General features: G+C 35.9%; 1 protein-coding gene across 2 annotated transcripts; it reads left to right on the forward strand.

The window, feature by feature from the left end:
* The first annotated feature begins 1360 nt into the window (after positions 1 to 1360).
* LOC112772873 (TMV resistance protein N) lies at positions 1361 to 3708 on the forward strand. 2 transcript variants are annotated; one of them, XM_025817880.3, is made up of 3 exons: positions 1380 to 1479; positions 1601 to 2102; positions 2802 to 3708. In XM_025817880.3, the coding sequence occupies exons 2-3, from the start codon at positions 1603 to 1605 to the stop codon at positions 3595 to 3597; spliced, it is 1296 nt and encodes a 431-aa protein (XP_025673665.1). In that variant the 5' UTR covers positions 1380 to 1479; positions 1601 to 1602; the 3' UTR covers positions 3598 to 3708. The 2 variants fall into 2 exon arrangements, with proteins under 2 accessions (XP_025673666.1, XP_025673665.1); XM_025817881.3 differs by having other exon boundaries at positions 1361 to 2102.
* Positions 3709 to 16783: the final 13075 nt, after the last annotated feature.

The following is a 16783-nucleotide window of genomic DNA, read 5'->3' on the forward strand; positions in this document are numbered from 1 at the left end:
AATTTTAAATTTTTAATGATTATTCAGAGGTTCAATCAGGAATCATAACCATTAATACTGGTCAAGTGTAGGTTGTCATTGACACAATTGGTTTTTGACAAAGTTTCGCGCTAGATGGACGAGAAAGAAGAACATATATAGTCACTAGCAAAACTAGCCTATTGACACAGTTGAAAAGAATCATTTGTGTTGCGTATGGGCTTAGGCCCTGCGAATTATTTTGTATTTCAATTTATTCAAATTATTAATTTGTTGGAAAATAGTACCTACAAAATATTTTTTCAAATGCAACAAAAGTATTTAGCGGTAAAATATATATTTTTAAAAAGACTTTAATATTAAATTTTGATAAATTAAAAAAAAATTAATAAGATATTTTTAGTTTTAATATTTGATGATTTTATATTAAATAAATATGTTTTGCCTATGAAGTACGGACACTTGCTGAATTGTCGTGTCTGCGTGTCGGACACATTTTGGACACGACATTTACCGACACTCGTCCGACACGGCTGTATCCAATCTTGTCTTAATAAAAAATAAAAAATTCTTCTCCGAACACACTTGGACACACCTAAATACCATCACGTGTCAGCGTGTCCACTCTTATTCTTAATATATATTTTTGAAATAAATTTAGATATAGTATATATTATTATTTATTAAAATAAAAAGATATTTTAAATACTTGATATAATTAAAGTAAGATATTAAAAATTATTAAAAAATTAATTTATATTTTAATATCAATAAAATATTAAAATATCATTACGATTTATCTAAAAAAATACTTTATATTTTATATGTATGCGTGTCCCTGTGTCTTATAAAATTTTAAAATGTGCGTGTCGGCGTGTCTCGTGTCGTGTCATGTCCCGTGTGCGTGCGTGATAGTGTTTTGCATTTTTATGTAAATGACTAAAAATATTTTTAAAGATAAAATTTTGGCTTCAATTTTTGTGTTTATTTTGTAAATAGTTATTTAAATAATTCTACAAAATTTTATATTAAATATACAAATAACTTACTAAATATAAACATTATTTGTCATTTAGAATAACTAATTTTTTTAGTATTATTGTTATATTTTAAAGTATTTTTATCATTATAAAACACTTTTGGTGATTTACTCTCGAGTTAAATAAATATTCATACGAAAAGAAAATTAAAAATTGTAAAAGAATTCAACATACTTATCCTTTAAAGAATCCTTTTGAAAAGTAATAATTTGAAACGAGCCAATTGTGATTTTCGAAACTATGGCGGATTATTAAACATTTAAACTTTAGTCTACGGCTGTGCCTGTGTGAACGTGACACCAATTATTAAAAAAAAAAAGACTTTGGAATAAATGAAAGTCTTTCTTGAAAACTTTGACGGATCGGAGGAACACCTTTTCCCCATCTTCTTAGACTGCGACTTCATCAATATAAGGAAATTTCCCCGTCACATGTGAAAACTTTCTGAACCAAAATCATGGTGTAATAACTCACTTCTATTCAAAATTAATTTTACAAAATCAAATCCATTCAAATTTCAGTTTAACAAAACACCAATTTAAACACATACTAAATCATTAATATTCTTTTGTTGTGTATAGTAATGGCAAATCATGGCGTAGCATCCTTTGACTACACGTATGATGTTTTTCTGAGCTTTCGACGCGGAGTCCACCGCGCGTTCATTGATCATCTCTATAAAGCTTTGGACTGCATAGATATCAAAACCTTCAAAGACGACGACAAGGAAGAATCGACGACGGAAGAGGAAGAAACCAATCCGGATCTTATCGAGAAAATCGAAAGATCCAGAATATCAGTGATTGTGCTGTGTAAAGACTTTCCATTTTCCACAAGGTGCCTCGATGAAGTTGCGAAGATCATGGAGTGTTATGACAAAAAAACGATGCAGGTTGTGGGACTTTTCTATGACGGCGTGATAGCTGCAAATGTACGTTGGCAGAAGGAAGATACGGCATATGGCAAAGCCATTACTCAACATAAAGAGAGATTGCGATTGGGAGAAGAATCGGACAAGATCAAAACATGGCGGTCTGCTTTGTCTAGAGTATGCGACCTCATTGCATTAAATTGCGACAAAAAGTAAGTTTAATTTGCTTCTACCTTTCACCCGAAACCAACTAGTCAACTACCAATGGCTTTACTTCTTGTTAATTTATCAAAAATGTATGGGAGACTATACAAATTACTCTAAGTTTTTCTTATGTTTATTAATTACTGATGAAATAGTTGAATAATATTAGATGTAATAATTATAAATTATAAGCCAATCAACTCTAACTCAAAGGGTATAATTTTCCTATTTTTATTTAGAAGGTTTGGGTTCAAATCTAATTCCTAACTTAAAAAAAAAATTATGAATAATAAATACTATATATATGAAATTATAAATGCTAAATTAAATAAAGTGATTCTAGGTTATTATTTTTGCAATATTATTGGTCAATTTATTATCCTATTAATAATGTTTGTTTTGGTTAATTAAATGGATCAAATAAATTTTCGTAAATAAAAAACGTCACTTAAATTTGTGTTTATAATGTGAGTCAAAGTTTTCGAATTGGTGGAAAACTTTTTATTAAAAGACTATATACTAAATGATTGTGATTCTTAATTCATTTGCCTAACTAATTATTCTCTTAATACTTAAAAGAGTAAAGTGTTTAAATTTATATGTTAATTTAAAAAAAAAATACAAAATTCAAAACTTCTTTAATTTAAAAATTTGGAGGATAATTTAGGACTTGTAATTATTTTTCATATATTATTATGAAATTGCAGGTATGAAACTGAACTTATCAGTATGATTGTTAAAGGCGTCTCTGCTAGATTGCCTCCTTTGCGTTTACAAATGAAAGACGTAGTTGGATTAGATTCTCGTTTTGAGGAGGTGAAATCGCATCTAGATATAGGCAACAATGATGCGGTTCAAATGGTAGCAATTTGTGGACCTCCTGGCATAGGCAAAACCACATTTGCTGCGTATATTTATAACAACGTGATTAACAACCAATATATTGCTGCAAGTTTTATATCCAACATCAGAGATAAGCCAAAAGTGGAAGATCTCCAGTCGACGTTGTTGTCTGAGATGGGCGAGAATCGAGAGAGCAGGAAGGGCGATACAGATGGTGGAGGCAGAGAAATCAAACGCAAACTTAGTGTTAAAAAGGTTCTTTTAGTGTTGGATGGTGTTGATAAAATAGAACAGTTGAAATCCCTGGCTGGGGGGTGTGATTGGTTTGGTCCTGGCAGTAAAATTATTATAACAACAAGGGATGCAACTTTGTTGAATAGACATCGTGTTAAAATTAAGAGATATCAAATGACAGAGCTAAGTGATGATGACTCTCGCAAACTCTTTTGTTGGTATGCCTTCGATGATAGCGAACCGGCACAAAACTTTGCAAATCTTGTTCCTCAAGCACTAAGTATTGCAAAGGGTATTCCTTTGGCCTTAAAAAAACTGGGCTCTAGATTGAAGGACCGTAGCTTAGACGAATGGGAAATGGAATTGGACAGATATAACAAGGTTCCAGAAGCTTTCGAATTTCTGCTCAAATCTTTCGGAAACTGAACTACTTTTAGCCTTTTTTTTTTCCTTCCTAAATTTGTTTGTTTGGTTGAGAGTACATTTTTAGACTTATTGGTGTTTTTTTGTGTGGATGAGATTGTTCTTTGGTGTTTACTGCGTGAATTTTTTTTTGATGTCGTGGAACTAAAAGCAAGAAAAAAGAAGAAAGAGAAAAGACGCAAAGAAAATAGGGCAGGGATACAATCAGAGGCAATCCCATTGCATCTGCAATTCGATTGGCGTCCCGCTGAATTAGGGAGAACCGAATTACCGAAGTATTCTTCAGCCTCAAATAAAAAATCTTCTTAACTAAATCCCTCTCCTCATGCTCATCTGGGATTTTATAGTAGTTCACAAAATAAAATGCATCTGTTGACTGTTGAGTCAGTCTCACACTCAATGACCGTCATTCTCTGCTGATATGCCATGTGAAGATGATTGCATATGGAGCAAACGAATCTTACTCTAAGTTATTTTACAATTATTTATTTATTTTTGAATTAGAAAAGACAGTAAGACACAAAGTGGATTACTAAGGTAGGATATAAAATCACAAAGTATTAGTACCCTTATGATATGTATAGTAAACAAATTTTATGCGTTTCATTAATTAAAATTAATTGATTCTAGAGTTAAATTTTTTAATTTAAAACTTGAAAATAAAATTTTAATATTTATTTTAATAATTTTATATAATTAAAAAATAAATATAAAATAAAAATAAAAATTAAATAATTATATAATAATATTTAATTAAATATTTTAAATTATATATATTAATAAAAAATAGAATATATAATTACATAATATATTAAAAAAACATAATATATAACACTTCTAATAGTAACTGTTCCAATGGTTACTTGAAATTGGGTTGTTTTTGGGTCTAGACTCACGTCCAACTTGTATTGGTGTCGAGGTACCGCCGTCCGAGTTTCTCTGGAGGAGGTGGGGGGTGATACCTGCAAGAAACTTCAATTCTTAAGTTAGCAAGGGTTTTAAGCAGGTTTTAGTAGATTGAGATTTGAATATACTTGAGAATGTCATTATATTTATAGTAGAATAGATAACCACCTTTTAGAGTAGTCCCACCTTTGAGGGTAGATAACCGTTCCTTTTTGTTAGGGAGTTGTTGAGATCTCCCTTCTAGATTAGTAAGAGATATCTTAGAAGTTAGTTACTTATTTAAATAAGTGTGACTGAACTCATGTCACTGTCTTCGACCTCTATGAGGTCGGGTAGGGGTAGATCGGAACGATGTCTGTAGATTGGGTTTTATTCATTTTGGGCCTAACTAAATTGTGGGCCAGTACATGAACAGTGCCCTTTGCTCGAGGTCAAGCTTTACAAAGTCGAGCTTGAGCAATTAGATGACCAAGTCGAAATGTTGAGCTGTGGAGAAGTTGTTTAGTAGTTTGGAGGTCTGAAGCCAAGAAAGTCGGTCGACTTAACATGATTTAGATTATGTAGCGTTTTCATAACGTTACTTCATAACCATTTGTGTGCTATCATTTTGTTGTAGTGTAGTTGTTACTTTATCGTTTTGTAATATGATATTACAAGTTGTTTTTATGTTTGCTCTCTTTATACGACTTGTTTTTCGCCAAATCTTTTTTCTAGAACTAATTTGTACAACTCGTTCTATACCGAGTTATTTTGAAGATTGTAGATTTATTGCACGACTTTGTTTTTGGTACAAATCACTTATTTTGAGACATGATTATTTCTTAATCAGATTTTATGCAACGCGCTTAGTTCGAGTTGTTTTGCAGCTTAATGACTTGTTTTAATACAAATCATTTTTGAAACTTATAGTTTTGATTTTGTATGACTTATTTTGATACAAACTGTTTATTTCAAAACTCGTAATTATTTCTGAGTATAACCTCGTCTAGCTCGTTTAATATGAGTAGTTTTAAGGTTTTATGATTTGTTTCATTTCAAATCGTTTAATTAAAACGTGACTATTTCTTGATCTGATTTCATACAACTCGTTTAAATCCAAACTGTTTTTAGGACTTCATAACTTGTGTTAAGTACAACTTGTTTACTAGTATTAGATCATCTTTATAGCCATCAGATTTCGTTGCTTTATCAATTGTGCCCCTTCTCGAGGTCAAATTTTATGAAGTCAGCCTCAAGCAATCAAGCGGAATGTCACGGTCGAAAATGAACCATGACCGGTGCTCAGGAAAATAATCCCCAAGCAAGCCTAACCGACTCAAATATAAGTTGAATAAAAAAAATTACAAATATTTAAAATAAATTTACAGTTTCTAAAATGAATCATTACATATTTAAAAAAAAATAAATATGATTGCATCCTACCTGTGACATATGGAGCAGATAACGTCTAAGAACTCAACAAAGAACAGATACCCATTGCAGATCATTACTCTTGAATCGAAAGGCTCACATAATTAAATATTTACTCCTGAAAAATATTTTTAGAAAAATAGGGTGAGTTTTGCAACTCAGTGACTAGACAATACATCTATAATCGACATAAGACCATATAAATACTATTATCAAAGTAATTTTAATTAGAAAATAATAGTTGATAACAATAAGTGAATCAATAAGGGAGTTCTCATATAGAAATCAAATCAAAAGTTCACACCTGGGCGGCTCCACCTCTATGGGTAGCCATTTCCTCTTGTGTGTCCTAACAGAATAACAGATCTAACATGTAGCCTACACGTTAGGCTAGCAACACCCCTGCTAGCTAGAGTCTGAGTTAGATGCATCTAAGTTAACGTCATAACCGCCGTTAACTATGGTTTTCTAATACGAGCCTCCCAAACCAATTCAAAATATATAATTTCAAATACAACAAATCTTTGATATTTCTAATATATAAGATATCAAATCAAATCAAATCAGATAATTCTTTCTCATCAGAAATCTTTTCCAATCACACTTTCTCAATAAAAAAAATTTCAAATATATTTCACAATTTTAAAATAAGTGAGTACCAATAAATACTTTAATGTTTCAAAAAAAGATATTCAGCAAAATCAAACATTTTGGAATAATGTAAAACTTCTTCAAAAATATATATGGTCTCATGTAGAGTTCTTAAAGTATAAACTTTACAAAAACGAATTATTCAATTCTAATATGTTAGAAACAAGAGACTAAATTGGAGAAAGTGTTTTGTGTATTATTCAGGTTATGAAAAGTTCAATATACAAGGGGTATTTATAGGTGCTAAATGAATCAAAGTAATAAAGGCATAAAATCCTACAATTAATATACAGATATGCTATATGAATATAAACGATACTAATTGATCTAAATTGATTCTAATGATTCTCTAACATCCCCCCTCAAACTCAAGTGGGAGCTAAGGACACCAGCTTGAGTTTGGATAACAAAGTCCGGAAACGAGTCGGGTAATGAGCTTTTGTAAAGATATCAGCAGTTTGATCCAGTGTTTCAACAGCAATGAGACGAACAGCATCAATGAGGATACGTTGCCGAACAAAGTGACAGTCAATTTCAATGTGTTTGGTGCGTTCATGAAACACATCATTATGCACAATCTGAATAGCACTGCAGTTATCACAAAAGACATCAGTAGGAGACGACTGAGGAGCACCCAGATCTTCGAGAAGCCAACGAACCGAGATAACCTCAGCAGTGGCGTTAGCGAAGGCTCAATATTCAGCTTCTGTGCTTGAGCGAGTAGTGAACGTTTGCTTCTTAGCACGCCAAGAAATGAGAGCGTCGCCAAGAAACAAACAGTAACCAGTAGTAGAATGACGATCAGTGGGATCACCAGCCCAATCAGCATCGGAGTAAGCCTGAAGAGACAAAGAGGAATGGGCAGAAAAATAAAGGCCATGAAATAGAGTGCCTTTGATGTAGCGAAGAATGCGAAGAACTGCCGCATAGTGAGTAGTACAAGGAGCTGACAAGAACTGGCTAAGTACATGAACCGGATAGGCGATGTCTAGTCGGGTGACAGTCAAGTAGACCAGACCTCCAACTAACTGTCGATAGAGAGTTGAGTTATCCAAAATAGTGCCATCCATAGGGGTAAATCGAACATTAGGCTCAAGAGGAGTAGACTCAGTGCGACTATCTATAATCCCAGCGCGAGCAAGAAGATCTGAAGCATACTTAGCCTGAGAAAGATAGATGCCATCACCGATGGAGATGACCTCGAGACCAAGAAAATAGCTGAGAGAACCAAGATCTTTCATCTCAAAGGTACGGTAAAGTGAGGCCTTGAGATCAGAGATACCATCAACATCATCTCTAGTAATGATCATGTCATCAACATACAAAAGTAGAAGAACAACTCCACGTTTGCTTTTACGAATGAAGAGGGCATTCTCATGAGGGATAGAAGTGAAATCAAGACTGCATATGGTAGTGCTGAACTTGTCAAACCATTCACGAGGAGCTTGCTAAAGTCCATAAAGTGCCTTGCGAAGGAGACAAACCTTACTAGAAGGACAAGGATATCCCGGAGGTGGTTTCATATAGACTTTCTTTTTCAAATCCCCATTAAGAAATGCATTCTTCACATCCATCTGACTGAGAGACCATTTTTTAACCGCGACAATGGCAAGAAGAGCTCTAATAGATGTAAGACGAGCGACATGAGCAAAAGTCTCTTCATAATCAATACCATACTCTTGCGTACAACCTTGAGCAACCAAGCGGGCCTTATAACGGTCAATAGAACCATCAGAGTGAGTCTTGATCTTGTATACCCATCTACTGCCCACAACTTTCTGATCAGAAAAAGGATCAACCAAATCCCAAGTGTGTGCTTTTTCAAGTGCCTGTATTTCTTTCTGCATTGCTTGTTGTCAATTTGGGTTTGTGGAGGCTTCTCTGAATGACTTAGGTTCATGTTGATGAATGATAGTAGAAAAACAATGATAATCAAGAAGATGAGGAGGTAGATTCCTTACCCTAGAAGAACGAGCGGGAGGAGGAGGCATGACGGTAGGAGCAGAATCATCGTCCGGTCTGGAATCATCGGGAGATGGAGAAGGCGGAAGAACAGGAGGCTGTGGAGGGTCACTCGAGATAGAATCTGTAGAATCATCACTAGGGAAAAGATCAACATTGGGGTTAGTAAACAAAGGTGACTGAGTAGTAGGAATGGACTCAAAGGATGAGAACCGAGAAAACATGTGATGCTCTCAGAAGACAACATGACGAGATATACGAATACATTTAGAGAGAGGATCCCAACAACGATAACCCTTGTGTTCAGTGCCATAACCAAGAAAACAACACATAAGAGCCCGAGGTTCAAGTTTACTATGTTTATGAGGCTGAAGAAGAACAAAACATACACAACCGAAAACTCGAAGAGAATTATAATCTGGGGAGGTATGATAAAGACGCTCAAAGGGAGTAACATTACCAAGAACAGAAGAATGAAGTCTATTGATAACATGAACAGCAGTAAGAACAGCTTCACCCCAAGCACGCTCAGGACACGAAGAAGAAAGGAGCATTGCACGAACGGAGTCAAGAATGTGATGGTGTTTGCGTTCAGCTCTACCATTTTGCTGAGACGTACCAGGACAAGAAAACTTAAACAAAGTACCCTGTTCTGCAAGAAAGGTTAAGAGTTTTGAATCACGGTATTCCATAGCATTATCACGTCGGAAAATCTTAATGACTTTGGAAAACTGAGTTTTAATCATAGTAACAAAGTTGATATAGATCTGAGGTAACTCATGGCGATTAGTCATCAAATAAACCCAAGTAAAACAGGAGTAATCATCAATGAAAACGACAAAGTATCGAGCTCCACCCATGGAGGCAGTGGGAGCGGGGCCCCAAACATTAGAGTGAATGAGATCAAAAGGAGAGCAAGCAAGAGATGAATTATTGTGAAAAGATAAAGCAGGTTGTTTGGCAGTTTGGCAAGAAATGCAATCAAAAGATTCGTTTGGAACCTGACCTAAAACACCCTGAGACACAAGAGGACGTAGTTTTCCTAAGGAGGTGTGGGCAAGACGTTGATGCCATAAGTGAAGGGTAGAGGGAGAAGAAGCAGCACAGAGATTTGGTACAGGAGGAATATGAAGATTCTTGAGTTCAAACAACCTTCCGACCTTACGTCCAGTCCCGATGATTTGTCCCATTCGAGGATCCTGTACATGACAACCAGAAACGGAAAAAGTGACTTCAAAACCCAGATCAACAAGTTGACCAACAGAAATAAGATTAAAGTTTAATTTGGGAATATAAAAAGTATCAGGAAGATTAAGAGTTGACTGGGATATAGAATCCTTGTGTGTTGCGTGCAGGAGGGAGCCATTTGCAGTATTGACAGAAGGTCCATTTGTAGTGGTAGACAGGGATGAAAAAATATTACGCAACAGAGACATGTAATTAAAGCAACCCGAGTCAAAGTACCATTTAGAATTACCTGGAAGGGTCGAAAAAGCAGCAGGGGTATTACCAGAAACGGAGAGAAGACGCTGAAGAAGAGATGCAATATCAGATAGAGAGACAGGAGATGGGTTGAGTGGATCAGGACGTGGTGGGCGAGTGGGGCAGGCAGTAATTAAATGTCCCGAGAGCCTGCAGTAACGGCAGAACAGCTATGCACAATGGTAGCTAATGTGACCCTTTTTGTGGCATGTGCGACATTCAATAGAAGGACAGTCGGAGAAGAGGTGCCCGGAGCGGTTACAGTTTCGACAAAAAGTACCCTGCCTATCTGTGGCAGCAAAAACAGCTGATGTTTCCATAATAGTAGACACACAAATTAAGGAGAGGAGAGAAAAACTGCAATTTCAGAGCAGAAAATGAGAAATCCGAGGCCGGAATCGGAAAGAGCTCACCAAAAAACCTTAGAAAAGGTCCCACTGTCTGCCACGTCAGATGCCACGTCAACAGCAATGACACGTGGTACGGAGTGATTGGGGACGCAAGACACGTCAGCGGTTGATTGGGCGCGAGGTGGAACGCGGGTTGAAAATCAGGTCGGGTCGGGCGCGCGGGTCGATCACGGTCCGTCTCCCTTCTGGCTGACATGTGGCACGTTGCTGAGCCGTTGATCTAGGTCGCTGATCCAACGGCGACGGATGCTTCTGGAAGGAGAACGCCTGCAACCAGACAGGCAACTTTGAGTGGCGTATGGCGGCGCGTCTGGCGGCGTCTGGTGGCGATGTCAGCGGCGTTGGAAAGCGGACGAAGAGAATATCACAATGATGCCGAAGGTGACGAACAAAGCGTCAGAAACAGATCGAAAAATGAGAGCAAAGAGGCACGGGTGGAATCTGGAAGGAAGATCAACCTTTAAAGGTTCTTGATGGCCTAAAGGAAAATCATAATTAGGTCCAAAATAAAATAAAATAAATATAAAATAAATCTTTAAAGGTTCTTGATGGCCTAAAAAAAGAGAGGTTGAATTTAGGACCTTTCTTTAATTGTGATTAATTAATCTTCAAATCAGTAATATAAATATTGCTTCTGTTTAGTCTGCGAGATTAATTATGCAGGAGACAATTTTATTTTGTCTCATAAAGTTCGATAACAGAAACAGAACAGGAAAGAAGAAGATGACACAGCCATATATCCTGGTTTAGTTACCTTGTGCCATGTAACCTATATCCAGTTTGTGGTAGAAATTTCACTATCTTTTCAAATGTTACAAACACCAATTTCCAAGGATTCAACCTAATCCCATTAGGGACAAATCAAACTTCTACCTAAGTTTGACTTGGCTATGTTTACTCCCTAGACTCACAACACACTAAGTGCTCACCCAACTTAGTAAATAATTTATCTCAAATACAAGATACAAAACAGAAATACAATCAAAAGAAAAATGAAATAAATCTTGGCTTTTCTCTTCAAATACTTCTCTTTGCCTTTTTTTTCTCTTTTACTTTTTTAATGCCTCACATATATGCCTTTTACCTTACATATATGCCTTTTAGGCTATGTCTGTTAAGAATACTGAAAATAAGTCAAAGCAAACATGTCCACACCGAATGGGATCCACAAATTTTGCAATAGTGCGCAAGCAGCTGGTAACAACTTATTTTTTTGTGATTTCTTCTTTATATCCATGTTATATTGTCTAGTTAGTATGTTTCCTGTAAATTTTTCTCTTCATACTCTAGCGTGACTCTAAAGAGAACAATGAAGATCCATCAAGGGTTGAAGTTTTCGCAGCAACTCGCACCAGTAAAAATGGAAAAAAAAAATTTATGCTAAAACACAAACAACAATTGTGAGTTGTTTTGTATTTGTATTTGGATTTGTACAATATAAATGCTAGATAGATTTGTATTTATATTAAGTTAATGTGACTTTGTAATTTTTTTGTTGTTGTTACTTTTGGTAGAATGAACTTCAAAGCCGCATAGAGGCAGGAGAAAATTATGAGGATGCATTTGTAGCAGTGCTAGGAAAGGACCAACCAGATCGAGTTCGTTGTTATAGGACTTCAGTTACAAGAAGCTCTCTTAGAAAGGATGAGAAGATTCGCCAAGTGAAGGTTGAATACAATGATTAGATCTTATCATTAGAAAAGAAGATGGACGGTGTTTGTGGTCTATTAAAGGTGATGTTGCACCAACTTAATCCTGGAATGAGTGACGAAGAGGTAGCAGCCTTAGTACAAGCAGCCCAAAATTCTCCTTTGGATGCCTCAAGTAGTATTATTGTCCTAACCTCGTATTATTGTCACTCCTCCGAAGGAACTCACATTCTACCAACTGATGATGTAAGTAACTATCCCAACCTCGTATGATTGTCATTCCCTTGATTTAGATTATAGAATTTTATTTTTCATGTTGAATTTATGTTTCTGGCTGAATATGTACTGTTGATTTATGTTTAGCTATGAGTGGATGATTATAAAAATGTTGTGTCTTGCACCAGGCTGTTAAAGGTAGCTGATTTGAATTGCTACAACAACACTTGAGTTATTATAAAGACTACACAACCCATAAGTTGATAACTTCCACGTGATCATGTGATATTGTATGTATATTGAAGGAAGACCACCGCTTTTGTCTAGTTGAAGCTTGTGTTAATTGTTTGATTTGATCATTAGAAATTGGAAATAGAAAAAAGTGAAAAGCTACCAACTGTGATTTTGAAGCTTCTTCGTATATTGTCTTGTGGCTAGGCAATTACTATATATTACAATTTCACTTTTTCTGGACTTAAGAAACTAACACTAATATTTACTCGAGCTTCAGCCTGATCTTTAGAGTGACATATGCTCTAGTTCTACAGTCTTCATTTTTTTTAAGAGGATGACATGCATGGCTAACAATATGCTAATATGGATGTTACTCATTGATGGCCTTGGCAAGTTTCTATGCTTTATCTTCTCATCTATTTGTTGATGTGGTTTTCTATGCTTTATCTTCTCAGCTATTTGTTGGCCTTGGCATGTTTTCCACCTTATTTCTATTTCTTTCAATTTTCGTAGATAAATAGAATGAAATAAGTATATGTGTTCAATTCAATTTATTGCAGGAGTTGACCTTCTATTTTTCTTAGTTTCTATTCAAATAAAGTATCTGTTGAATTAGGATATAGGTATGTTATCAATGGTGCTAGATAAAAAAGTGCCAAGGGGAGCATATATGGTTGTGACCTTGTATAGGGACTATTTCTTTTGTATTTGATATGTGTTTTTTGTTCTAATGGCTGAATATGTAATATTGCGGGACCTAATTAAAGTTGTCTTGCCATTTTCATGTTTAATTAATTTGGATTTGGAATTGGATTTGTTGGACATAATTGAAGTCGCCTTTATAACATGCACTAACACAAGATTATTTAAAATTCTGCAGGGCAGTGATAAAAACAATGAAGCTTATAATGGATGATCACACTACTCATGAAATTTGATATTTTGTAACTAAGTATATAAAAGAGGTAGATATGTGACACTTGTTGGAATTGAAATTCTTATTTACTTGTTATGACTTTACTTTTTGGTACTTTGTCATCAAAGCCTACTTTTGTGGTGACAAGTTTTATATGTATGTCTTTTTTTTATGGAAAAGTTTATATATTTGTTGGATTAGTTCAATATAAATAATTTTATTTTGGTCAATGATTTTAAAATTATATATTTTGCACGAAATATTAAGAAGATTAATGAAAAAAAAATTATGACCAAACTTATGGGCACGCTTAAAAAGGGTGGCTATATCTTAATTTTGGGCTCAACAAGCACGCTTAATAAGCGTGGCCATAACTTGGCAACCGGCACGCTTTAAAAGCGTACACATATCCTCATCTATTGGCACGTTTTCTAAGCGTAGCCGTATCTTTTCGTATTTATAAATAGCCACACTTTTGGAGCATAGCCATATGTTTATCCTATTGGCACGTTTAAAAAGTGTAGCCATATCTTCTCCTATCGGCACGCTTTTAAAGAGTACCTAAAGTAAACATTCTGGGACGTTTTAAAAGCATGGCGATATGTGCACTTTTTGGTACGCTTTTTAAGCATACCTATAGGTTAAGACCTATGGCCACGCTTTTTAAGCGTGGCAAGAGATGAAAGCGTGCCAACAAAAAAGCGTGCCGATAGATCCACAAAAGCGTGGCGATAGAGCAACCGGCACGCTGGCAGATGTGACCCTTTCAAAAGCATGCCGATAGCTCAAAAAGCGTGGCGAAAAGCTATCGGCACGCTTTTTTGCACTTTTTGGCACGCTTTTAAAGCGTGGCAGAAAGCTTATTTTCTTGTAGTATATGTGAAGCTCTTTATTTTTGTAGAATATTCTTTTGATGTAGAAACACTGTCCAAAACGTTGAACTAGAACAGTAGAGAAGCTCTCAATAAAACTCAAATATTTTATTCACTCTCCTTTCCAAATTGAAGTTAATTTCTCCTTTTTGTATTGAGTACTGTTTCTACAGCTAGGGCTTATTTTTCAAAGTCAGCTCCTTGAATATTGAACCAGTTGAAGTCCCCCTTTCTTTTTCTTCAATCAGACCCGAAAATCAGGGATTAGATATCAAAGTTAAACACAATAGAGGAGAGATGAGCAGCAGCAACTTGCTTCCTTAATGAGTTTGCCAAATTCAAATCCTTAATCTTATGCTTTAGTCCCAAGTTTTATTATTATCCATTGATTTATAAAAGAAGAAAGTAAACTCTATTTTCCTTTTGTTACCAAAATTGCATGTGCAGAAAAAAATAGGATTCACCAAGAAATTGACTTGTATGTTAATAGAAAATCTCATTGTAAACCCCGTTAAATTAGTAAATAATTAGTCAATAGATAAGTCTTTAATAAAGAAGACTAGAAATATGAATATTATATTAAATTAGGATAGAACTCATCAAAACGAGAATTTTGACACTAATTTCGAAGAAAACGGACCAAGATTGGACCGAACGGACATAACCGATTGAACCGGATCCAAACTGGGCCCGTGGGCCCAACTGGCTCATCTCATTTAAGTGAGCACAATCCTTTCTTTTCCCCATTTCAGCAAAATGCTGAAAGCCATCAGCAGGGGAGAAGAAGGAAGAAACCCCAACGCTACGGCAAAATTCAAGTCGCCGTAACTCCTCCGTTCGAGCTCCGATCACCGCACCGTTTATGTAATAGCCCAGACCACCCGCTAGCACGATATTGTCTGCTTTGGCACACAAGGCCTCACGGTTTTGCCTTTGACGATAGGGATGATGGCCAAAGCCCCCACACTTACTCGTCAAAACGCGTCATGCTAGGGAGAGGTATCCACACCCTTATAAGGCATGCTTCGTTCCCCTCCCCAACCGATGTGGGCCTTACAATCCACCCCCCTAAGGGAGTCCAGCGCCCTCGCTGGCACATCGATCTGGGTTCTGGCTCTGATACCATCTGTAACAGCCCAGACCACCCGCTAGCACGATATTGTCCGCTTTGGCACACAAGGCCTCACGGTTTTGCCTTTGACGATAGGGATGATGGCCAAAGCCCCCCACACTCACTCGTCAAAATGCGTCATGCTAGGGAGAGGTATCCACACCCTTATAAGGCATGCTTCGTTCCCCCTCCCCAACCGATGTGGGCCTTACAGTTTACGGCCACGCGACCACCGCGTCGAGTTCTATGTTTCTACTGGAACAATTTCATAGGTAGCCTGCTATTTCACCTCAGCCTCTTCTTCCCCAATTTTTGGAAAATTAAGTGGAGATATTGAATTTCTTTACTCTTTGATGTTTTAGGATCCAATTAGCTTGAGAAAAACGTTTACTCTTGCTTATGTGAAGCTTGGGTAATGTGAGGATACCATAATTCTATTTTAATTTTACTGAATTTGAGTTTTGGATATTAAATTGGGTATATATGTGTTTTGAATGTGTATTTGGTTGTGAATAAATAATTGGAGCTTAAAATTGTGAATATTAGAACTTGGAGGAAGCCGAGCCTAGTGTTTATTAGATTTCGAGGGGCTGTGTTTGTTTTAATTAAATTGCCTTGATCGTTACGTGGGAATCGACCAAGGTATGGTTTAGGTTTCTTGCATTTAATATATAATGTTCTGTGAAAACTTAGGCTAGATGACCATAGGATAGGTTGGAACGAATGTGTATATGATTATTGCTTAGCATCTTGTAAATTAGTTAGTTTGGTTTGGTGTAAGTGTGAATTGAATAGCTTGTTGATTATGGATTTGAGAATGTAAGTTTATAGTTGATGATGCTTGATGAATTAGTGGTGATTTGGTGAATTTGTTGATGATTTGAAACATGATTATTGTGGTCATTGTCATGGTAATAAGGAAAGGTATATGGTGTTGAAGTGGAAGGTTTGAAAGTGTTTAAAATGAAACTTTGAATTGAAAATGAGTTTTGGAAGAGAATTGCAAAATTTTGGTTTTGTGCCGAACTTCGGCGGGCTATAACTTGGTTTCTGAAACCCCAGATTGATTTTAACTTGTTTTAAATGAAAATTGAATTCGTGAAGTTTATGCCGTTCGAAGAACGGAAGAAAAAATGTTTTAAAATGATTGAGTTATGCCCGTCGAAAGTTTGGATGTGGAATATGTAACTTTGCTGCTAATTTACCATGGATTTGTAGCTTTCTAGTTGATCTGTCAATTTTTTTTTTAAAGAAACGTACGTCCACGCGTACGCATGGGATAAAATTTTGGCTGCGCGAGCGCGAGGAACCCTACGCGTACGCGTGATGGACCAATAAGCATGTTCACGCGTATGCGTGACAAGAGGATG

This window comes from Arachis hypogaea, chromosome 18 (assembly GCF_003086295.3).
Source record: "Arachis hypogaea cultivar Tifrunner chromosome 18, arahy.Tifrunner.gnm2.J5K5, whole genome shotgun sequence".
Classification (NCBI taxonomy): domain Eukaryota; kingdom Viridiplantae; phylum Streptophyta; class Magnoliopsida; order Fabales; family Fabaceae; genus Arachis; species Arachis hypogaea.